Source organism: Camarhynchus parvulus, chromosome 27 (genome assembly GCF_901933205.1).
Source record: "Camarhynchus parvulus chromosome 27, STF_HiC, whole genome shotgun sequence".
NCBI classification, from domain to species: domain Eukaryota; kingdom Metazoa; phylum Chordata; class Aves; order Passeriformes; family Thraupidae; genus Camarhynchus; species Camarhynchus parvulus.
This window is the reverse complement of record NC_044597.1, coordinates 2,212,217-2,231,892: the sequence shown is the minus strand read 5'-3', so window position 1 is coordinate 2,231,892 and position 19,676 is coordinate 2,212,217. Positions and strand designations below refer to the sequence as shown.

The window sequence follows — 19,676 nt, the reverse complement described above, 5'->3', positions numbered from 1 at the left end:
AGCTACTGAAGCAGGCTGTACACTGGTGTGCAAATGCCAGAAGAGTGGGGGGATCTACTTAGCAGGAGGATAAAGATAAATCCACTCTCCTCAGTTGTCAGAGGAGAGGAAACAGCAAAAGCATTTAAAACTCTTCAGTGTAAATCAGCTGGCCAGGCAGGAGTGACCAGTGTTGCATGTCTTCAGGGGAAGGTGCTGCCTTGTGTCCTGGGTGGTCTCTGTCAGCAGCTCTGCCCCTGCTTGTTCAACCCCCTTGTGCTGCTGGTTCACGCTCTTTCCTGCTCTTCTTTGGGTTCATTCCCCATGGCTGGAAGAGCAAAGGGAGGTTTAAAGTACATTTAATGAAATTTGGCCTATGAACCAGTGTTTGAGAGCTGTGAGATCCCTTACCTCAGAAAAGAAACAACTTGATGCTCATGAGGGCATTGAAGGCAATGCTCTTTGCCAGCAGGACTCTCAAACCCAACACAGCCATGGACAGCATGTTTGCTCTCTGCCCTCCAGCATCTGCTCAGTGACCAGAAAAGAGAGGAGAGATCATGGTCTAGGTTTTGGTGCTGTGATCTTGGTAGAAAATGGAAAATCCACAGGTGACAGTTTCAGGGAAAGGAAGAGCTGCAAAAGAACAGCCGAGAGAGAATATGGCAAAAACAGGGGAGCAACCTTGGGACAGCAGCTTGTGTGTGCTGAATGCGTTGTGTTCTGAGTCCTCTGCCCTGGAGAAAATACATTTCCATGCCTTTATCCCCCAGAGAGCAATGTAACTTCACATCGTGTTTGGGTAACTCACCTTGTGCTGAGGTGTTTGTGCTGTTGCAAACCTTGTCATTGGCCTCTGTTACTGGTTCTTCAGCCTTCTCTTCTGTAGCATGATAAAGAAAAGGCATTTTAAATTATATCCACCATTTATAGAGGATAAAAAAATGTTTAGATGAGATTTCTCATAGAACATTGGAGGAAAGTTCAGAGTGGGCCTCTACCGGTCAACATTAATTCCAACATTAATTTAAGGAATCAATTTCTCCATGCAGTTGCAGGAGACAGAGAATTCCTGCATTGTTTTGTTTTACTATTTGAATGACCTTCAAGACTAAAAACAACAGTCCCACCAAATGTAACAATTTATTTAATTAAAAAATCCTCACAAAACACCCCACCTTTAACTTTGTGTTGGTATTGGAAGGGCTGTTCCAACTTGTGCTGCAGCGAGTTTCCTTCTATAAGCTAGAATATTCCATCATATGGAAATTCACATTTTAAAGAAATAGATTGTGTCTTTCCTCTTCTCCCCAGAAGAGTATCTCAAAGGAATTAAACAATTGAAAAACCATTTCTTTCAGATGCTTTGAAACTTATTTCATTTCTCCCTGCTGAAATCCCAAATGTCTTTCTTATTTCTGCTGGCTGCCCAGGGCAGTGCTGTCCAGAAGGAGGACACCAAGCCCCACAGGCCACTGTCTCCAGAAATAAGTGACAGCTGTGCCACCAAACTGTACCTGGCTGTGCTGTTTTCGTGCGGTCGTCAAATTTGGCCGTGCAGGTCACCTCTGTGTCTTTTGTCACCCTGACCACTTTAATTGCATTGTACAACCCCTGTGATGTCAAAATGGATGGGCTCTGTTCATAGACCACCTCCTGAGAGGGCATCTCCAAGCTGATGTTCTTTGTAGGGGAGTTCCTTGCCAAACAAGCTGCTTTCCCAGTGCTGTTGCCTTCTTCCAGTTTCTTTGATTTCATCACAATGACTTGAGGATCAAAAGTTTTTGAAATGTCTGAAAAGTAAAGCAGGGTTTGGACATGATTGATTTTACTGTAGGCTTGCCTGGGTGCTGAGTGACCCAAAATTCACACGTACTCCATCTGTGACTAATTTGTAGCATTAGTGATTACGTTCTGTGATCTTTATTTCTTTCTGCTTCTTCCAAAAGATAAAATGAAAGACAGAAATGGGTATAGTGGGATACTTAATAGGAGATTTAATCCCATAGGGTCACAACTACCTTTTGCCAAAGCTTGTGTTTGTAAGTGAACCCTTGATTTTATAATGGGCCTACAAACAAGAGGGGAACTTTGATGAATGCCACTCCAAGACTCCACTTATTCTGCTTTCTCAGCCATTTAATTCCAAAACATAACAGTTCTACCTGGATTGCCTTGCATATTCATGAGACATAGGTGAATACTATTTTTTCTTTTACTCTCCTCCCCACCAGATGCCCAACAGAAATCAAACACATTAACTTGGTTTGACCAGTTCAGTTGAATCCAACTTCTTAACAACTTATTAAGATTAAACTAGTACAGACATGTTGCATAGGATTTTATTTCATGCTTTTGTACCGTTCTCTGCTATCAGTGTTGTATTTTTAACTCTGACAAAATAGATAGTCTTAGGAACTTGTATGCCAATTTCCACAGACACTTTATTCCTCTTTAGACAGTCCAAGTGTGACTTTAAACCCAACAATGACTATGGCAATCTTATTAAGAAGCCTGAATAAGTGGATAGATGTATGTCCCAAAGAAATTCTGAATGATAGCAGACAGAACTTCCTTTGTGGAGTTCCAGTTCTTTGGCAACACTGAGAAGTTGAACAAGAATATTTTTACATATATTTTGTCTAGCTGCATGCAAAAGATTACACATAGAAAGTAAAATTAGTGACTGAAAAACATGAATGAGTGTCTGCATAAATTTTGGGGGAATAAAATATTTGCAAAGGGGGGAAATTAAAAAGTAGCAACTCAGAAAATGGTAATGTATAAAGGATACCTACTTGGCTCCACGGTCAGTTGAGTTCCATTCCCAAAGACAAGAGCAGCAGTAACTCACAGTTAAAATGGGTAAATCAAAAAGGGCTCACTTTGCTCTTCTTCCTCTACACATTTCCTTCCCAGCTGCACCATGATTGGCCAGAGCCTGTCAGTCCTGTGCATGCTGTGTTCTCTGAGAAGACTTTGAAGGGCTTTTCATGTACTCTCCTCTCCAGGCTTTGCAAACAGCCAGAACACAAACAGGCTGCTTCTCTGCAATAGCTCCCTGGGCTAGATCTTCAGCAAGCAATAATGTACACAGTGCAACTGTAGTTCAGAGAGCAGAAGATTTGTTTTATCTGACCCCAGAAGGCTCACCTGAGTTCCACTAGTTTGCATTACCTGACAGTACAGCCGTGAATTCCTACCACTGCTTGCTTCTGGAAGGGATTTGTGCTTTATGTTTTGAAAAATTATTTGAACAAAAAGTTGTACTTCTCCTTCACTCTCATCTTACAAAGTCAAAGGAGGAGCCCTCTATTCCAGAAAGTAATGGGCCTTAGCATTCTTAATGAATGTTTAATCTGGAATAAACTAAACAGTACCAAAAGGAAAACCTTCTCTGTCCTTAACTGAGCCCTTAGCAGAATATGCCTGGAGCATCCCACAGTGGCACTAATGGTTGTTATTTTATGTCATAATGATTTGGGGAGTTGGCCAAAGATTGGAAAGTATTTGTGCTGTAAACAACTTAAAATGCATTTTAGTATCTCCCAAAGGAATTCAAAACCAAAAGGGGGAGGTTGCTCACATCCTGGAAACTTTGGCTTGAACTTCTTGAGTATTTCAGCAGACTCAAAAGGGAGTCTGATACTTAAGGCCCAGCATCTTGTACTATCAAAGATAATACCAGAATCTCTGTGCAGCTCTGAAAATATCATGTCATTAGGTAGAAAAGGAAAATCATCAAACAGCATGGAAAGATACGTCTTTCTTCAGAATGGTAACTTTGCTTGGGGTGACCTGCACCTTTTTTACACATCATGGAATTCCAAACAAAGATAGGAATAAGTAACGCTGCTTATAATCCCTACTCCCCACATTGGTCTTTTCAGAACCCACGCAACCTGGCAGCCAATTTTCTTTCATTCCAGGAGCTCTTGGATATGAGACATTTGTGAGAATTTACGCCCAAGGCTATTTCACCTCCTTCCTGCTCTGTCCCCAGGGCAGTGGAATGCCTTACCTGGGGACACTGTCAGTGTGGTGCCAGTGTCCAACCAGAACTTCTCCAGCCAGGAGTTACAGATCTGTCTCAAAACTCCTCATACTGGGAGCTCTTCACTGAGCTCTGCATTCCTGCCCCAAGTCAGTCAGTGCAAGCCCGCTGGAGAATTGGACACTGGACAGTGAATTTGGGCCAGAGTGCTGCCCAAAGTGGGAATAAATTATCACAGACTAAGCAGTGCCCTGCTGGTGTTTGGGGATCATGGAATAATGGTGCTGTGCAGAGTGAGCCCAGTTGTTCCTGGGAAACGTTCCTGAGCAGATCCAAGCTGAGGGTTTGGCTTGAAAGGCTGGCTGGGGAGCGAGTGCATTCAAGGGATTATTGCAGCTGAAAATCCTTTCAATGAACCCAAACCTTTAAATTCCCTTGTTCTCCCCCACATCAATTTTAAATGAAGTTTTAGGAATAAAGAAATGTCACTTACTTGGTAAAACTGTGAGAATTGTCCCTGGTCCAAATATAAGCTTCTCTGTCCTCACACTGCTAAGACTTATTCCAATAACTCACTCTTTCCTCATGGTGTTCAAAAGTATTGCAAATCATGAGATAGAAAGCCAAATATTTTTTCTAATTATCTATGGATGCAAGTCCATGGTAGGATCCAGAGATACATTTACTTCCAAAACTGAAAAACGATAAAATATTAATTGAATTGTTCAATGATTTTCAGTTATTTCAAATAGCTTGATTGAGTATAGGATTTTCAACTTCTCTCTTTCTTCCACCTTTTAGAATCCCCTTGAACTCTTTTATCTTTCCAGGGTAAAAGGCATAATAAAAAGAATATTCTATTTGTCTCTTTAGTGATTATAGTCAGCCATCTCCTTTCTTTCCCAAAATATCTCACCTTTTCCCCCTCTTTTTGTTTTTGTACAGGTCCCTATGCTGTTTATATCACTGTGGTACTCCGGCCCCTGTACACAGTGATCTATTTCCTTGTAAAAACTGTCTCTGTTCAACTACACAGAATTTAGGATTATACAGGCAGTCACGTGACCTCTTCAGTAGTTTCAGACCCAACGTACCACATGAAAAAACACCTTATGGCTTTCAAGAAAGGATATAAGATAATATCAGAGAGGTTGAGTTGTAAATGAGAACTTGGGTATTACATGACACCTCTGAAAGTCTGAGAGAGTTAAGCTGGATAGAAAGCAGGAAAAGAATCAGAACTTTTCATGTTATATCAAAGCATTTCTGAAAATTCTCCTGACTTGCTGAAAGCTGTCCATTTCTTCCCCTTTATTTCAGTGCTTAGAAGCAGGAAGAATGTGACTCTGGTCTCTTAGAATTGGTTCCTGGGGTCATTAGTATCTTAGAAATCTTCATGGTGTTTTAGGTAAGAGGAGAAAGTAGACAAACTGATTATTCTTTGTTGTGTAGAGGCACTAAAACCTTGGGAGTGAGGATCAAAGAGTTGTTGTACAAGGAGATGTGCATTGATCAAATCCTTCATGATATTCAACTTCTGTATCATAAATTCTTGACAGCCAGAGCTGAACCAGCTGTGTTCCCTCCCAAGTTTGTGTACCTATACACTGGTGGGTGGAATGAGGAGAAGAAGAGGCCTTGACTCCATGTAAGCACTGCTCAGCAATAACTCAAACATCCTGGAATTACCAACGTGCTTTCCAGCACAGATTCAAAACATAGTTCTATTCCTGCTATGAAGAAAATTAGCCATACTCAAACCAAAACCATCACATTTTTAAAAAAAAAAAAACAAACCAGAACACCCTCTTTCCCTGGTTCTTTTTGCCTGTGGGAAATGTTGAGAAGGAAGGAAGGAGTTAACAACACGTTAATGGTTTCAGGGTTTGCTTGTGGGAGACTGCTGTTGTTATTGCTGTAGCACCTCTGCATCTGTTTCTGCAAAAGACAGCCCAGACTAGTCTCGAGAAGTCTGGGAAGAGCCTTGCCTTGCAGCAACCACAAAAGATCTGGCTAGATTAAAGCCCCTCCTTCCAATTCTGCCCTGGTGCTGCCTGCATTTCAAGCACTGTGCCCCTTTCAAGTTCCCTCATGCTGCAGAAATAGGTGGCTGTGTCTGCAGCTGCTGGTGAGAGCAGTTGCAGCCACAGCTGGTTCCTGGAGGGGTCTGCAGAGCTGTTGACTCGGCTCTGGAAGGATGCAGCGATGTGCTGGAGTCCTGTGAAAGGATACTGCATCACCAGGTGCTGCAGCTCTTTGCCACGAGTCTGCCGGATCCAGTCCCACGCGTAGTTGCTGTCATTGATGGCCACACCAGAGATGTGGCAGGTGAGCCAGACAGACTCTGAGATCTTCCCTACTGTAGGGCCTGAGGCCTCTGTCTTCACCTGAGAAAGGCCACCTGCAGCCCCAGGAGACAAGGGTAGACAAAAAGCAACAGCTTAAGCAATCAGTCTACTCCACCATGTCCCCGTGGTTCTGCTTGTGATGTCCAGGATGCAGCAGCTGCAAACCCATCTGCTCAACAACTCTGTCTCCCTATAGAGCCTCAGATCTGGGAGAGACACACACAGCCTTCCTCATTCTCCCACTGAGCTCCCAAATAACCCTCTAGAATTCCCCATTTCCTCTGCTCACCCCTCAAGCAGCAAAACCCATGGGCTGGACTGAGAGGAGATGAGCTGTGCCCAAAACCACAGCAGGACTATTCACACACCCGGCCATTTGGACTGTAATACTGGAAACCAAGGGAAACAGGAAAATTGCTTCAAAGCTGAAGCAGTTAGGGGGAATGAGAAGTGAGTTGGCATGACACATGCCAAGAAGATAAACACAAAGGTTAGAGCTCATTTGGGGAGAGCAAAAGGTAGGATGTCCCTGTTAGAATCAAACAAAAAAAACTCTGTGCTGTGTCTACAGCAACCCTGAACATCTGGGCAACACAGGGCCCTTCCAGCTCCAAGGCAGAGAGCTGGGATGCTGACAGGTGGTTTGTGTTCAACCTCAGCTGGAGTTGTGTCTCTGTGCGAACAGCACAGAAGTAGCAGGCGGTATCCCCGACATGGAGGAGATGCAGGCTGAGAGATGCCACAGACAGGGAATTGTCCCTGGAGGCTGTGGCTCGACCTTCAACTGCTGACCCAAACTGAATTTGTGATGAGTAATGGCTTATCCAGGACACCCATTCGAATCTGCCTCTGGGTGCCTGACGGTACCACCGAACATAATGATTCTCGAAGGTGAAGCCGGAGCCGTGGCAGGAGAGGGTGACGGAGTCCCCGGGCGCTCGCTGCCCTCCGCCGGCCTCCTGCAGCCTCGGCTGTGCCCAGAGCCCTGCGGAGGGAGAGCGCAGGGATCGGGCAGGGCGCGACTGCGGAGCGAGGGCGCTGTCCCGGTGCCCCGGCCGCAGCACGGTGACAAAACCCGCACGGTGACAAAACCTCATGTCCCCATCTGCATCTGCCCATGTCCCTGCTCATCCTTGCCGATGTCCCTGTCCCTGCCTGTCGCTGTCGCTGTCCCTCGTTCCCCCCGGCCGGGCTCGCTGCCCTCCCCGCCCGGCTCTCACCTGCCGGCCACAAGGCCAAGGCCAAGGCCAGGAGCCCCAGCCCCGGCCCGGCCAACATCGCTGCCGGCGCCGTCCCCGCGGCAGCCGCGCAGGAGCCGAGCGGAGCCGCGCTCGGGCCGCTGCCGCCCGGCCCCGCCTCGCCGGGGCAGCGCCGGCGCCTCTGCCCGCCCCGACACACCCGCCCCGGGCCCGGGGCCGCGGCCCCGCCGGCGGGCGGGACAGGCAGCGCGGGCGCGCCCGGGGCGCGCACGCAAAGCAGCGCTGCGCGCTTGGACAGCGCCTTCTGCCAAAGGGACCCGTGAGCAACGCGCCCTGAAATTCGCCCAGGCTCTCCTTATATGTCAGCTGTTGCCTCCCTTGTGTTCATGGCCCTTCATTGCATTTGTTCCCCTCTGTCCATGTCCTTCCCAGGCTTGGGAGCCCAGCAGGGGACACACTGGTCCCCAGTCCCAGCAGTGCTGAGCTGAAGAGGATTCCTCCCCATGAGCAAGGAGTCAGGACAACATGCCAGGAGGCTGCACGGACAAACGAGGCTGGGGAAACGTGGGCCCAGTGCTGAATGGGATGGGGACCAGGTGACACAGGATATGGGACAGAGCTGAGGTCCTGAATGCTTTATTCACCTCAGGTATCAGCCGGTAGATCAGCCTACAGGAATTTCATTTCCCACAGCCCAGAAGGAGAGGCCAGGAGGAGGAATATGTACCCTTGCACAATCCATATAAGTGAGCCCTTCTCTAGGCCTTAATGAAAGGATTTGTCCAGGATTGCATGGAGGTCAGCACTGGGAGCTCAACTGGATGAAGAATGTACAACATCCACTCTCTCCTCACCCAGCAAGATCATTTGTCTCAGTGTAGAAAGCTGTCAGTGTGGCTAAGCCAAATCCCCACTTCCCAAAGCCATGCTGACTGTCCCTGAGGAAAAAGGGCTGGGAGCCAAGGCAAGGCACAGAGGAGAAATGAGGCCGTGCTGGACAGGAGCCCAGGCAAGGTGCACTAAATCTGCACTTCCCAAACTGCAGCCTCTGCAGTTCCCAGGACAGATCCTCCTGCACCATCAATGGCCCCAGCCCTTCTAGCAGCCCTCCCTCCAGTGCCTTTCAGTGCCACCCAGCCAGAGGGACATGTCCTGCACCTGCCCTTGCCTGACAAGAGCCCTGGGGAGCAGCTGCCAGAAAGAAATGCTGGGAGATCTGTCTTCCCCATCTGCTGGTTTTTGGTTCACTCTGCTGCAGAGCTGCTCCAAGGTGGTCTTTGCTCCACAGTAATACATTGCTGCATCGCCTGGGGTTGCTGCCAGGATCTGCAGTGTAGTCCTGACACTGTACAAAATTCCCTTAGAGTAATCTTGGAAACCTCCAGAGGTATCTTCATTGTCCTCGTAAATCCATTCCAGAGAGCCCCGTGGGCCCTGACAGTACCAGTACATGTTGGAGTCACTCATATCATCTGCCTCCATGCTGCACATAAAGGTGACTTGATCTCCCTCTCGCACGGTCATTTCCCTGGGGAGCTGCTCCAAAACCACCTGGCCAGTGACTGCTGCAGAGAGCAAGAACAAGCCACAGTCACTCCAAGATCCAGCAGAGGTCAGGGCAATGCTGGTGGGACTTTGGACTGGCACTGGATCTGTGGGAGGACAAAATCCTCCTCTTGGAAGCCAGCTAACAGAAATGGGCAGAGCTGGCAGCAGCTAGCAAGGCACACAAGGAAGGAGACACCACATTTCCCTTCACCCTGTTCCTGTGTCTGTGGGACCTAACCCTGTGGATGTTCCCGTATGAGCTGCCCATGATGATATTGTGCAGGGCTGTGGGCACTGAGAAAGGGAGTGAGAAGAGGACAGAAATTCTCAGCCTCTGGAGGTCGCTTCTGTCAGATGTTGGAGAAAGACACTGTCTCAAGGATGATCTAGTAGTGCTCCCAGGTACTACTCTGGCTAAAGACTTTATTTGTCATCAAAATAAAACTGTGTGTGCACAATGCCTCTTAGAGGTGTCCACTTAATGAAGGCTGGAGTGTCTCTACTCCAGACAAGTAATAAGGAAAAAGGGCTGAGATACAAGGAGAGGTACAGAGGAGAAATGAGGCTGTGCTGGACAGGAGCCCTAGTAACGTGCACTAAACCTGCACTTGCCCAAACTGGAGCCTCTGCAGTTCCCAGGACAGATCCTCCTGCACCATCAATGGTCCCAGCCCTTCTAGCAGCCTTTCCCTCCAGTGCCTTTCAGTGCCACCCAGCCAGAGGGACATGTCCTGCACCTGCCATTGCCTGACAAGAGCCCTGGGGAGCAGCTGCCAGAAAGAAATGCTGAGAGATCTGTCTTCCCCATCTGCTGGTTTTTGGTTCACTCAGCTGCAGAGCTGCTCCAAGGTGATCTGTGCTCCACAGTAACACATTGCTGCATCACCTGGGGTGGCTGCCAGGATCTGCAGCGTGAAACTGAAGTGCTGCACTGATCCCACAAAGTGTTCTTGGAAACCTTCTCCATAGATATCACCCTCCCTGTAGATAAATTTGCGAGAGTCCCCTGGGCCCTGGCGGTACCAGTACATGTGGTAGCTTCCCAAAGCACCCCTCTCCAAGCTGCAGTGGAAGATAAATTCATCTCCCTCTCGCACGGTCACTTCCCGGGGGTTCTGCTCCAAGGTCACCTGGCAAGTGACTACTGCAGAGAGCAGGAATGAGCCACAGTAACTCCAAGATTCAGCAGAGGTCAGAGCAATGCTGGTGGTACGGGACCAGTGCTGGGACAAAATCCTCCTCTTTGAAGCCAGCTAACACAGATGGGGAGAGCTGGTGGCAGCTAGCAAGGCTCACAAGGAAGGAGACACCACATTTTCCTCCATCCTTTTCCGAGTCTGACAGGAAGCTTTTTCTGATTTTCCCCAAAGAAGCAGGAAGGATTTACATCATGGGGCAATAAATTCCTTTGTCCTTGCCAAGACAGGATTGTGAGGCACCCACTGTCCTGTCCCTGAACCTGCTCTGGGTGAGCAGAGCAAAGACAAAGGGCTGTCCCAGGCAGTGGGGCTTGTGCCCTGTGCTGCCATGGCCCAGCTGGTCTGTGCCAGAGGGGCCGCAGTGCCCCAGGAGCAGTGTCCAGTGCCAGGGCAAAGCGCTGGGCCCCGAGATCTGAGTGCAGCAGGGAGGTGCCCTGCGTGTGCCCAGGCTGCAGAGGAGGCAGCTGGCATGGAGGTGCCGAGCTCAGAGGCACAAGAGGATCAGGGCTGCTCTCCCCGTGCTCCACAGGCACGGCTGGGCAGCTGGAGCCGGGGCTCAGCTCCGGCTGCAAGCGCTCAGCACAGCTCCCCAGAGCCCTGCAGAGCCCAGGGCCACGCTAAGCTCCTGGGGCCAGCAGCCCTTGCCTGCACTTACCTACAATGGGCAAGAGGCCCACACACAGGGCACTCCACATGGCCAGGCCCGCTCTCAGTGGCCTCTCTGCAGCTTCTCTGTGCCTGCACAACAGCTCTGCCCACACCTGCCCTGCCTGGGCCCCTGTCACTGCTCTCAGGCCCAGGCCCTGCTGGTCCCTCCCTCTGCCTATGACAACACTGAGGGGGAGAGGTGGGGCACCAGGAGCACAACTTGAAGCTCTTGGTGCCCTCCTGGGTGTCTCTCACTGTGTGGTGCAGTAACAGACCATGTGTTGGGCAGGAAATGCTGTGTTGGGCTAAAGGTGACATGGTTCTGAGTGGCCAGCCCTGCCCTTTCTCTCAGAGAGTCTCGCAGGCTGGGACTATGGAGGTGACCAGGGGGGCTGTCAGCTTGTCCTTCCCCTGGTCCTGACTCTGCTGGGCTGCTGCTCCCACATGGGACACCCCAGGATCTCAGCTCGGCTTGGCCAGGGCATCCCTTATCCAAATTGCTCCTCACCCTCCTCCCTGCACTCTGGCCCTGCACCCTACTGGCTCCCCAGTGGTGACATTTCTCCAGCTGCCTCTTCCTCTCTAAGCCCTCCCGGACCCCTGCCCTGCAGCAAAGACAATCCAGGACTCTGCAGGTGCTTTGCATGTTCCACTTAAGAATTGGACCAAGGAACGCTGAGTGAGACTGGAGCCAGGCAGTCACCAGGCTGACTGCATGACAGAAAAACCTTGAACCTCCTCTGCAGAGCAGAACGTTGCAATTGGGACTCAGGAGAAGGAAAGCCTCAGTGCTGGGAAAGGAGCTCTTGATGAAAGTCCAGGATCGATGGTGCTGTGGGGGGATGGCAGCTGATTTCTTAGGAACAGCCCTGAGCCACTTTGGAATTCACCATCTCCAAATTTCGGGTGCTGAGCCAGACCCGAGCTGGTTTGTGTTAAAGCCCAGCTGGGTTTCCTGTCCCCGTGTGAACAGCGCAGAAGTACCGGGCAGAGTCGCGGGGCTGCAGGGCCAGCAGGGAGAGATAAGCCTCGGACTGGGAATTGTCCCGGGAAATCTTGGCCCGCCCCTGCACTGACTGGTCAAAATAAACAACTGTCGGATCAAAACTAATAAAGGACACCCACGCGAGGCTTCCTCCGGGTGAGTGGCGGTACCATCGAATGTAATGATCTTCGAAGGTGAATCCGGATCCACGGCAGGAGAGGGTGACGGAGTCCCCGGGCGCTCGCTGCCCTCCGCCGGCCTCCTGCAGCCTCGGCTGTGCCCAGAGCCCTGCGGAGGGAGAGCGCAGGGATCGGGCAGGGCGCGACCGCGGAGCGAGGGCGCTGTCCCGGTGTCCCCGGCCCGGCACAGCCACAGCCGCCAGCCTCGGCCCCCAGCCCCTGTCCCTGGGTGTGCCCCGGCCTTTGCCCGTGTTCCCTGCCCTCCCTCTGCTCCTGTCCTTTCCCCAGCCTGTGCCCTTGTTCCCGTCCCTCTTCGTGGTATTGTCCGTGTCGCTGTCGCTGTCCCTCGTTGCCCCGCCCGGTTCTCACCTGCCGGCCACAAGGCCAAGGCCAAGGCCAGCAGCCCCGGCCCCGGCCCGGCCAACATCGCTGCCGGCGCCGTCCCCGCGGCAGCCGCGCAGGAGCCGCGCTCGGGCCGCTGCCGCCCGGCCCCGCCTCGCCGGGGCAGCGCCGGCGCCTCTGCCCGCCCCGACACACCCGCCCCGGGGCCCGGGGCCGCGGCCCCGCCGGGCGGGACACGGGGCGGTGCACGAAGGGATGAGAGACAGCACCGTGTGAGGCTTTATTTTCTCTTAGTGAGCAAAGAGCGGGGTAGACACGAAGCTCTTAAACCTCTTACTCAGAGGTTGTTTTTCTTTCTCCCACTGTCTCCACAGTGAGTGGCTGGGGTTGGGCAGTAAGCTGCGATGGGACACAGCAGCACCACTTTTGCCAACTGAGCAAAGGAGTATTCCATTCTGTTATACTTGGTTCTCAGAAATAAAGCTCATGGACAGGCGGAAAGGGGACATTTGGAGTGACGGCCTTTGTCTTCCAAAGGAATCATTCTGTGAGAGAAAGATGAGAGAAAGATGAGAAAAAGATGAGAGAGACAGATGAGAGAAATGATCCCAAACCTGATTTCCTGTTGTCTCTTTCTTTTTTGAGAGAACAGGCAGAGAATTCAGGAATTCAGCCTTGAGGATGAGTTTGGCAGCAAACAGGGATAAAGTAGGAGCAAGGCCATTTGTAATTGCTCACAGTTCTATTCTAAATTGGCAATAAATCAGAAGCCCTGCAGCGTGCAGTAAAGGTCAGGAATACCTGTGGTGCACAGCAATGGCACCTGACTTCTTGGAAACAGTCTTGAGACCCATTGGCTCCAGCCCCTGGCAACTCTCACCTTCCCAGCATCTAAGGCCGCCTCTGCCGGGCCCCGGGAGGTTTGTGTTAAAGCTCATCTGCATTTCCTGCCTCCGTGGGATGGCACAGAAATACCGGGCAGAGTCCTGAGCTTGCAAGGACCGCAAAGAGAGATAAGCATCGGATCGGGAATTGTCCCGGGAAATCTTGGCCCGACCCTTCACTGCTGTCCCGTAGTTCTTTAAACTGCCGTTGGGGGAGCTGATAAAGGACACCCACTCTGGGCTACCTCCGTGTGACTGACGGTACCAGAAAATATGATAACGATCAAAGGTTAATCCGGATCCACGGCAGGAGAGGGTGACGGAGTCCCCGGGCGCTCGCTGCCCTCCGCCGGCCTCCTGCAGCCTCGGCTGTGCCCAGAGCCCTGCGGAGGGAGAGCGCAGGGATCGGGCAGGGCGCGACCGCGGAGCGAGGGCGCTGTCCCGGTGTCCCGGTGTCCCGGTGCCCCCGGCTCGGCACAGCCACAGCCGCCAGCCCCGGCCCACAGCCCCTGTCCCTGGGTGTGCCCCGGCCTTTGCCCGTGTTCCCTGCCCTCCCTCTGCTCCTGTCCTTTCCCCACTCTCTGCCCTTGTTCCCGTCCCTGTTCGTGTTCCTGCTCCTGTCCCTGCCTGTCGCTGTCGCTGTCCCTCGTTGCCCCGGCCGGGCTCGCTGCCCTCCCCGCCCGGCTCTCACCTGCCGGCCACAAGGCCAAGGCCAAGGCCAGCAGCCCCGGCCCCGGCCCGGCCAACATCGCTGCCGGCGCCGTCCCCGCGGCAGCCGCGCAGGAGCCGAGCGGAGCCGCGCTCGGGCCGCTGCCGCCCGGCCCCGCCTCGCCGGGGCAGCGCCGGCGCCTCTGCCCGCCCCGACACACCCGCCCCGGGGCCCGGGGCCGCGGCCCCGCCGGGCGGTGCACGAAGGGACGAGCGACAGCACCGTGTGAGACTTTATTTTCTCTTTGTGAGCAAAGAGCGGGGTAGACACGAGGCTCTTAAACCTCTTACTCAGAGGCTGTTTTTGTTTCTCCCACTGTCTCGACAGTGAGTGGCTGGGGTTGGGCAGTAAGCTGCGATGGGACACAGCAGCACCAATATTGCCAGCTGAGCAAAGGACTGTCCCACACTGTAATACGTTGTTCTTAGAAATCAAGCTCATGGGAAGGAGGAAAGGGGACATTTGGAGTGATGGCCTTTGTCTTCCTAAGGAATCATTCTCGGAGAGAAAGACCATTTTTCCTAGAAATGGCTAAAAACCTGCCTATTGATAGAGAAGTAGCGCATAAATTCTTAATTTCTCCTGTACTGTGGAATCAGCTATTTTTGGTTTTCATCTGTTGAAGTGGAACATCTCTCCAAGTTTAAAAGGCTGTCAGAGCTGGCCCTGTTTACCATGGAGATGCAGAAGCTGGTTTGGGTTGTCATAAGTGAACAGAAACACGAGGACATGGCCAGGCTGTTTTCAGCTTATGCCCATTGGCAGGACAATGATCAATGAGCACAAACAGAAAATCACAAGAGGTTCTCTCTGAACATCAGAGAGAAATGCTTTTTCACAGTGTGAGGGTGCCCAAACACTGGCACAGGCTACTCAGGCATCTCCTGGAGTCTCCGTACTTGGAGATATTCGCAAATTGTTTGGCCATGACACCTGGGAAGTGGAGCCTGTGGAGAACCAAGGCTGGACAGGGTTGATTCTGAAGGACAGCTGCTCTTGGGAAGGACCCATGCTGGAGCCATTGACTGCAGAATGAGGGAGGAAGGGAACAAGAAGCAGTAAAGATGAAGACCAGTGATTAATTGTTAAGAAATTATCCCCCACCTGATTTCCTGTTGTCTCTTTCTTTTTTGAGAGAACAGGCAGAGAATTCAGGAATTCAGCCTTGAGGATGAGTTTGGCAGCAAACAGGGATAAAGTAGGAGCAAGGCCATTTGTAATTGCTCACAGTTCTACTATAAATAAAATTGGCAATAAATCAGAAGCCCTGCAGCGTGCAGTAAAGGTCAGGAATACCTGTGGTGCACAGCGATGGCACCTAACTTCTTGGAAACAGCCTTGAGACCCATTGGCTCCAGCCCCTGGCAACTCTCACCTTCCCAGCACCTAAGGCCGCCTCTGCCGGGCCCCGGGAGGTTTGTGTTAAAGCTCATCTGCATTTCCTGTCCCCGTGGGATGGCACAGAAATACCGGGCAGAGTCCTGAGCTTGCAAGGACCGCAAAGAGAGATAAGCATCGGATCGGGAATTGTCCCGGGAAATCTTGGCCCGCCCCTGCACTGCTGTCCCGTAGTTCTTTAAACTGCCGTTGGGGGAGCTGATAAAGGACACCCACTCTGGGCTGCCTCCGGGTGACTGACGGTACCACCAAATATGATAAAGATCAAAGGTTAATCCGGATCCACGGCAGGAGAGGGTGACGGAGTCCCCGGGCGCTCGCTGCCCTCCGCCGGCCTCCTGCAGCCTCGGCTGTGCCCAGAGCCCTGCGGAGGGAGAGCGCAGGGATCGGGCAGGGCGCGACCGCGGAGCGAGGGCGCTGTCCCGGTGTCCCGGTGTCCCCGGCTCGGCACAGCCACAGCCGCCAGCCCCGGCCCCCAGCCCCTGTCCCTGGGTGTGCCCCGGCCTTTGCCCGTGTTCCCTGCCCTCCCTCTGCTCCTGTCCTTTCCCCAGCCTGTGCCCTTGTCCCGTCCCTGTTCGTGTTCCTGCTCCTGTCCCTGCCTGTCGCTGTCGCTGTCCCTCGTTGCCCCGGCCGGGCTCGCTGCCCTCCCCGCCCGGCTCTCACCTGCCGGCCACAAGGCCAAGGCCAAGGCCAGCAGCCCCGGCCCCGGCCCGGCCAACATCGCTGCCGGCGCCGCGGCAGCCGCGCAGGAGCCGAGCGGAGCCGCGCTCGGGCCGCTGCCGCCCGGCCCCGCCTCGCCGGGGCAGCGCCGGCGCCTCTGCCCGCCCCGACACACCCGCCCCGGGCCCCGGGGCGCCGCGCCCGCCGGGCGGGACACGGGGCGGTGCACGAAGGGATGAGAGACAGCACCGTGTGAGGCTTTATTTTCTCTTAGTGAGCAAAGAGCGGGGTAGACACGAAGCTCTTAAACCTCTTACTCAGAGGCTGTTTTTGTTTCTCCCACTGTCTCGACAGTGAGTGGCTGGGGTTGGGCAGTAAGCTGCGATGGGACACAGCAGCACCACTTTTGCCAACTGAGCAAAGGAGTATTCCATTCTGTTATACTTGATTCTCAGAAATAAAGCTCATGGACAGGCGGAAAGGGGACATTTGGAGTGACGGCCTTTGTCTTCCAAAGGAATCATTCTGTGAGAGAAAGATGAGAGAAAGATGAGAAAAAGATGAGAGAGACAGATGAGAGAAATGATCCCAAACCTGATTTCCTGTTGTCTCTTTCTTTTTTGAGAGAACAGGCAGAGAATTCAGGAATTCAGCCTTGAGGATGAGTTTGGCAGCAAACAGGGATAAAGTAGGAGCAAGGCCATTTGTAATTGCTCACAGTTCTATTCTAAATTGGCAATAAATCAGAAGCCCTGCAGCGTGCAGTAAAGGTCAGGAATACCTGTGGTGCACAGCGATGGCACCTGACTTCTTGGAAACAGTCTTGAGACCCATTGGCTCCAGCCCCTGGCAACTCTCACCTTCCCAGCACCTAAGGCAGCCTCTGCCGGGCCCCGGGAGGTTTGTGTTAAAGCTCATCTGCATTTCCTGCCTCCGTGGGATGGCACAGAAATACCGGGCAGAGTCCTGAGCTTGCAAGGACCGCAAAGAGAGATAAGCCTCGGATCGGGAATTGTCCCGGGAAATCTTGGCCCGCCCCTGCACTGCTGTCCCGTAGTCCACTCTAGTGCCCCTGGGGGAGCTGATAAAGGACACCCACTCTGGGCTGCCTCCGGGTGCCTGACGGTACCACCAAATATAATCATCCTCGAAGGTGAAGCCGGATCCACGGCAGGAGAGGGTGACGGAGTCCCCGGGCGCTCGCTGCCCTCCGCCGGCCTCCTGCAGCCTCGGCTGTGCCCAGAGCCCTGCGGAGGGAGAGCGCAGGGATCGGGCAGGGCGCGACCGCGGAGCGAGGGCGCTGTCCCGGTGTCCCGGTGTCCCGGTGTCCCCGGCTCGGCACAGCCACAACCGCCAGCCCCGGCCCCCAGCCCCTGTCCCTGGGTGTGCCCCGGCCTTTGCCCGTGTTCCCTGCCCTCCCTCTGCTCCTGTCCTTTCCCCACTCTCTGCCCTTGTCATGTCCCTGTTCGTGTTCCTGCTCCTGTCCCTGCCTGTCGCTGTCGCTGTCCCTCGTTGCCCCGGCCGGGCTCGCTGCCCTCCCCGCCCGGCTCTCACCTGCCGGCCACAGGGCCAAGGCCAAGGCCAGCAGCCCCGGCCCCGGCCCGGCCAACATCGCTGCCGGCGCCGTCCCCGCGCAGGAGCCGAGCGGAGCCGCGCTCGGGCCGCTGCCGCCCGGCCCCGCCTCGCCGGGGCAGCGCCGGCGCCTCTGCCCGCCCCGACACACCCGCCCCGGGGCCCGGCTGTCCCACGGGGAGGGGAGGACTCAGGAGAACGGGGGCTCGGCGAGGGACGCTGGCAGCTGCGTAGGCAGAGCAGCAGAGGCGCCCCGGGAGATGAAGGCTGATATCCCGGGGCTATCAGCGCGCTTCCATCGCTCTCCTGGTTTCTTGCTCTGGGAGCTCTTTCAAAGGTGTTGACGCCTCAGTCCTTCTAAGAAAACCCTGCCAAAGTTCTAAATACTGCAAGAGTACAGAATATCATCAGGGTGGGGATCTGTGCATCTTGTCTGTCCTGAGTAGAGTCCCCCCGAGGCTGTGATATTTTGGGGTTTCCAGCATCACCCCAAATATAATATTTCCTAACTTCCCATAACCTTTCCCGGGGTGTTAATAAAATAGTTCTCTATTCTGAGAGATTCATGCAATACCTTCTAGCTTTAGAGAGATCAGCGCCCCCTGGGGTAGAACGTCCTAGATCAGGGATGTTCTTCAGGAATGAAGGGGAATAGTCTGGAGAAAGGAGGCTCTCAATGACTTTTGAATGATAATGTTGTTTTGGGGAGGTACCCGAGGACTGCTGGAGGAAAGCAAATGTCACTATCTGCAAGAAGGACAAGAAAGAGGACCCAGGGATCTTCCCTCAAGCCCTGAGATGCTGATGGAGCACCTAATCCTGGGAATAATTTCCAGGCACATGAAGCACAAGAATGTTTGCAGGACTCACCAAGGAGAACTCACACTTGACAGAGTTGATAATGAACTTCTATGCTGAAATGATTGGCTTTGTAGATGAGGGGAGAGCAGTGTGCATTGTTTACCTTGCCTTCAGGAAGGCTTTCAACACTGTCCTTCCAACTTGGGTCCTCCTACGAGAAGCTGATAAAGTCTCAGCTGAATGAGTAGATGGTGATCTGGACAGAACAGTGGACAGACAGAGGATCCCTAACAGTTGTGATCAGTGGCATGAGGTCTAGTTGGAAATCAGTGTCTAGCAAGGCACCCCAGGGTCAGTGTTGGGTCTATTTTAACATCTTTAGCCATCTTTAGGAAGATGAAAATAAATATGAACCCCAGCAAATTCATTAATGAAACAAGAGTAGTATGAGGGGCTACACAGCAGGGTTGTGCTGCCACCCAGAGGGACCTCGGCAGGCTGGAGAAGTGGAACCTGAGGCAACTCAAAAAGCTGTACTAATTTTCAGTGGGATAAAGTTTTTTTTTTGTAGTACTGCTGATGGCACAGGCAGGGGGATGTTTTAACTGTTGCTCAATTAGTGCTGACAGAACATCGTGACCTTCTCTGATTTGCATACTGTCCCAACAGTGAGTAGGCTTGCCGTGGACAAAATGCTGAGAAGAGAAATAGCCAGGACAGGTGTTGCCAAATTAACAAAGGATTATTCCATACAGTAATACATCATTTTCAGAAATAAGACTCAGAGAACGAAGGAGGAAAGTGGCTTTTTGGAGTTATGGTATATGGCACCACAGTGCAGCCTCACAGTGTGAGCATAACCAAGCACCAGTGCAGGTTGTCCAGGCCCCTTGTGGAGTCTCCATGCTTGGAGAAACTCACAAACTGTTTGGTTGTGGCCTGAGGGAAGTGGAGCCTGTGGAGAAGCCAGGCTAGAGCAGGTTGATTCTGAAGGAGCCATATGAGAAGTGTAGGAATTGACCCCTTTCCCACTGGTCTTCTGCCTTTTGGACAGAAAAGGGAGAGAAATCAGGTATGCAGGATTGAAGGCAAACCTGGGATGAAGCAAAGCTTCAGCAGGGCCAAGGTGTTTTAATGCTTTTTGATGTTGTTGTCACTCACAATTCTACTCTGTTTTAATTTGGCAATAAACTGGAATCTTGGCAGTGTGCAGTTAAAGCCAGGAACACCT

General features: G+C 52.6%; 1 protein-coding gene and 1 gene segment (V, D, J or C); both read right to left on the bottom strand.

The window, feature by feature from the left end:
- LOC115913994 (M1-specific T cell receptor alpha chain-like) overlaps window positions 1–19,676 on the bottom strand; it is a 134,339-nt gene that overhangs the window by 79,208 nt on the left and 35,455 nt on the right. The window contains exon 3 of the mRNA XM_030966327.1: window positions 9,795–9,805. Within this exon, the coding sequence (XP_030822187.1) occupies window positions 9,795–9,805 (11 nt within the window). The remainder of the gene's footprint in view (window positions 1–9,794; window positions 9,806–19,676) is intronic.
- LOC115913982 lies at window positions 392–4,560 on the bottom strand. The segment is given in 4 exon segments: window positions 392–510; window positions 791–862; window positions 1,497–1,772; window positions 4,467–4,560. Coding segments are annotated over 4 exon segments (561 nt in total).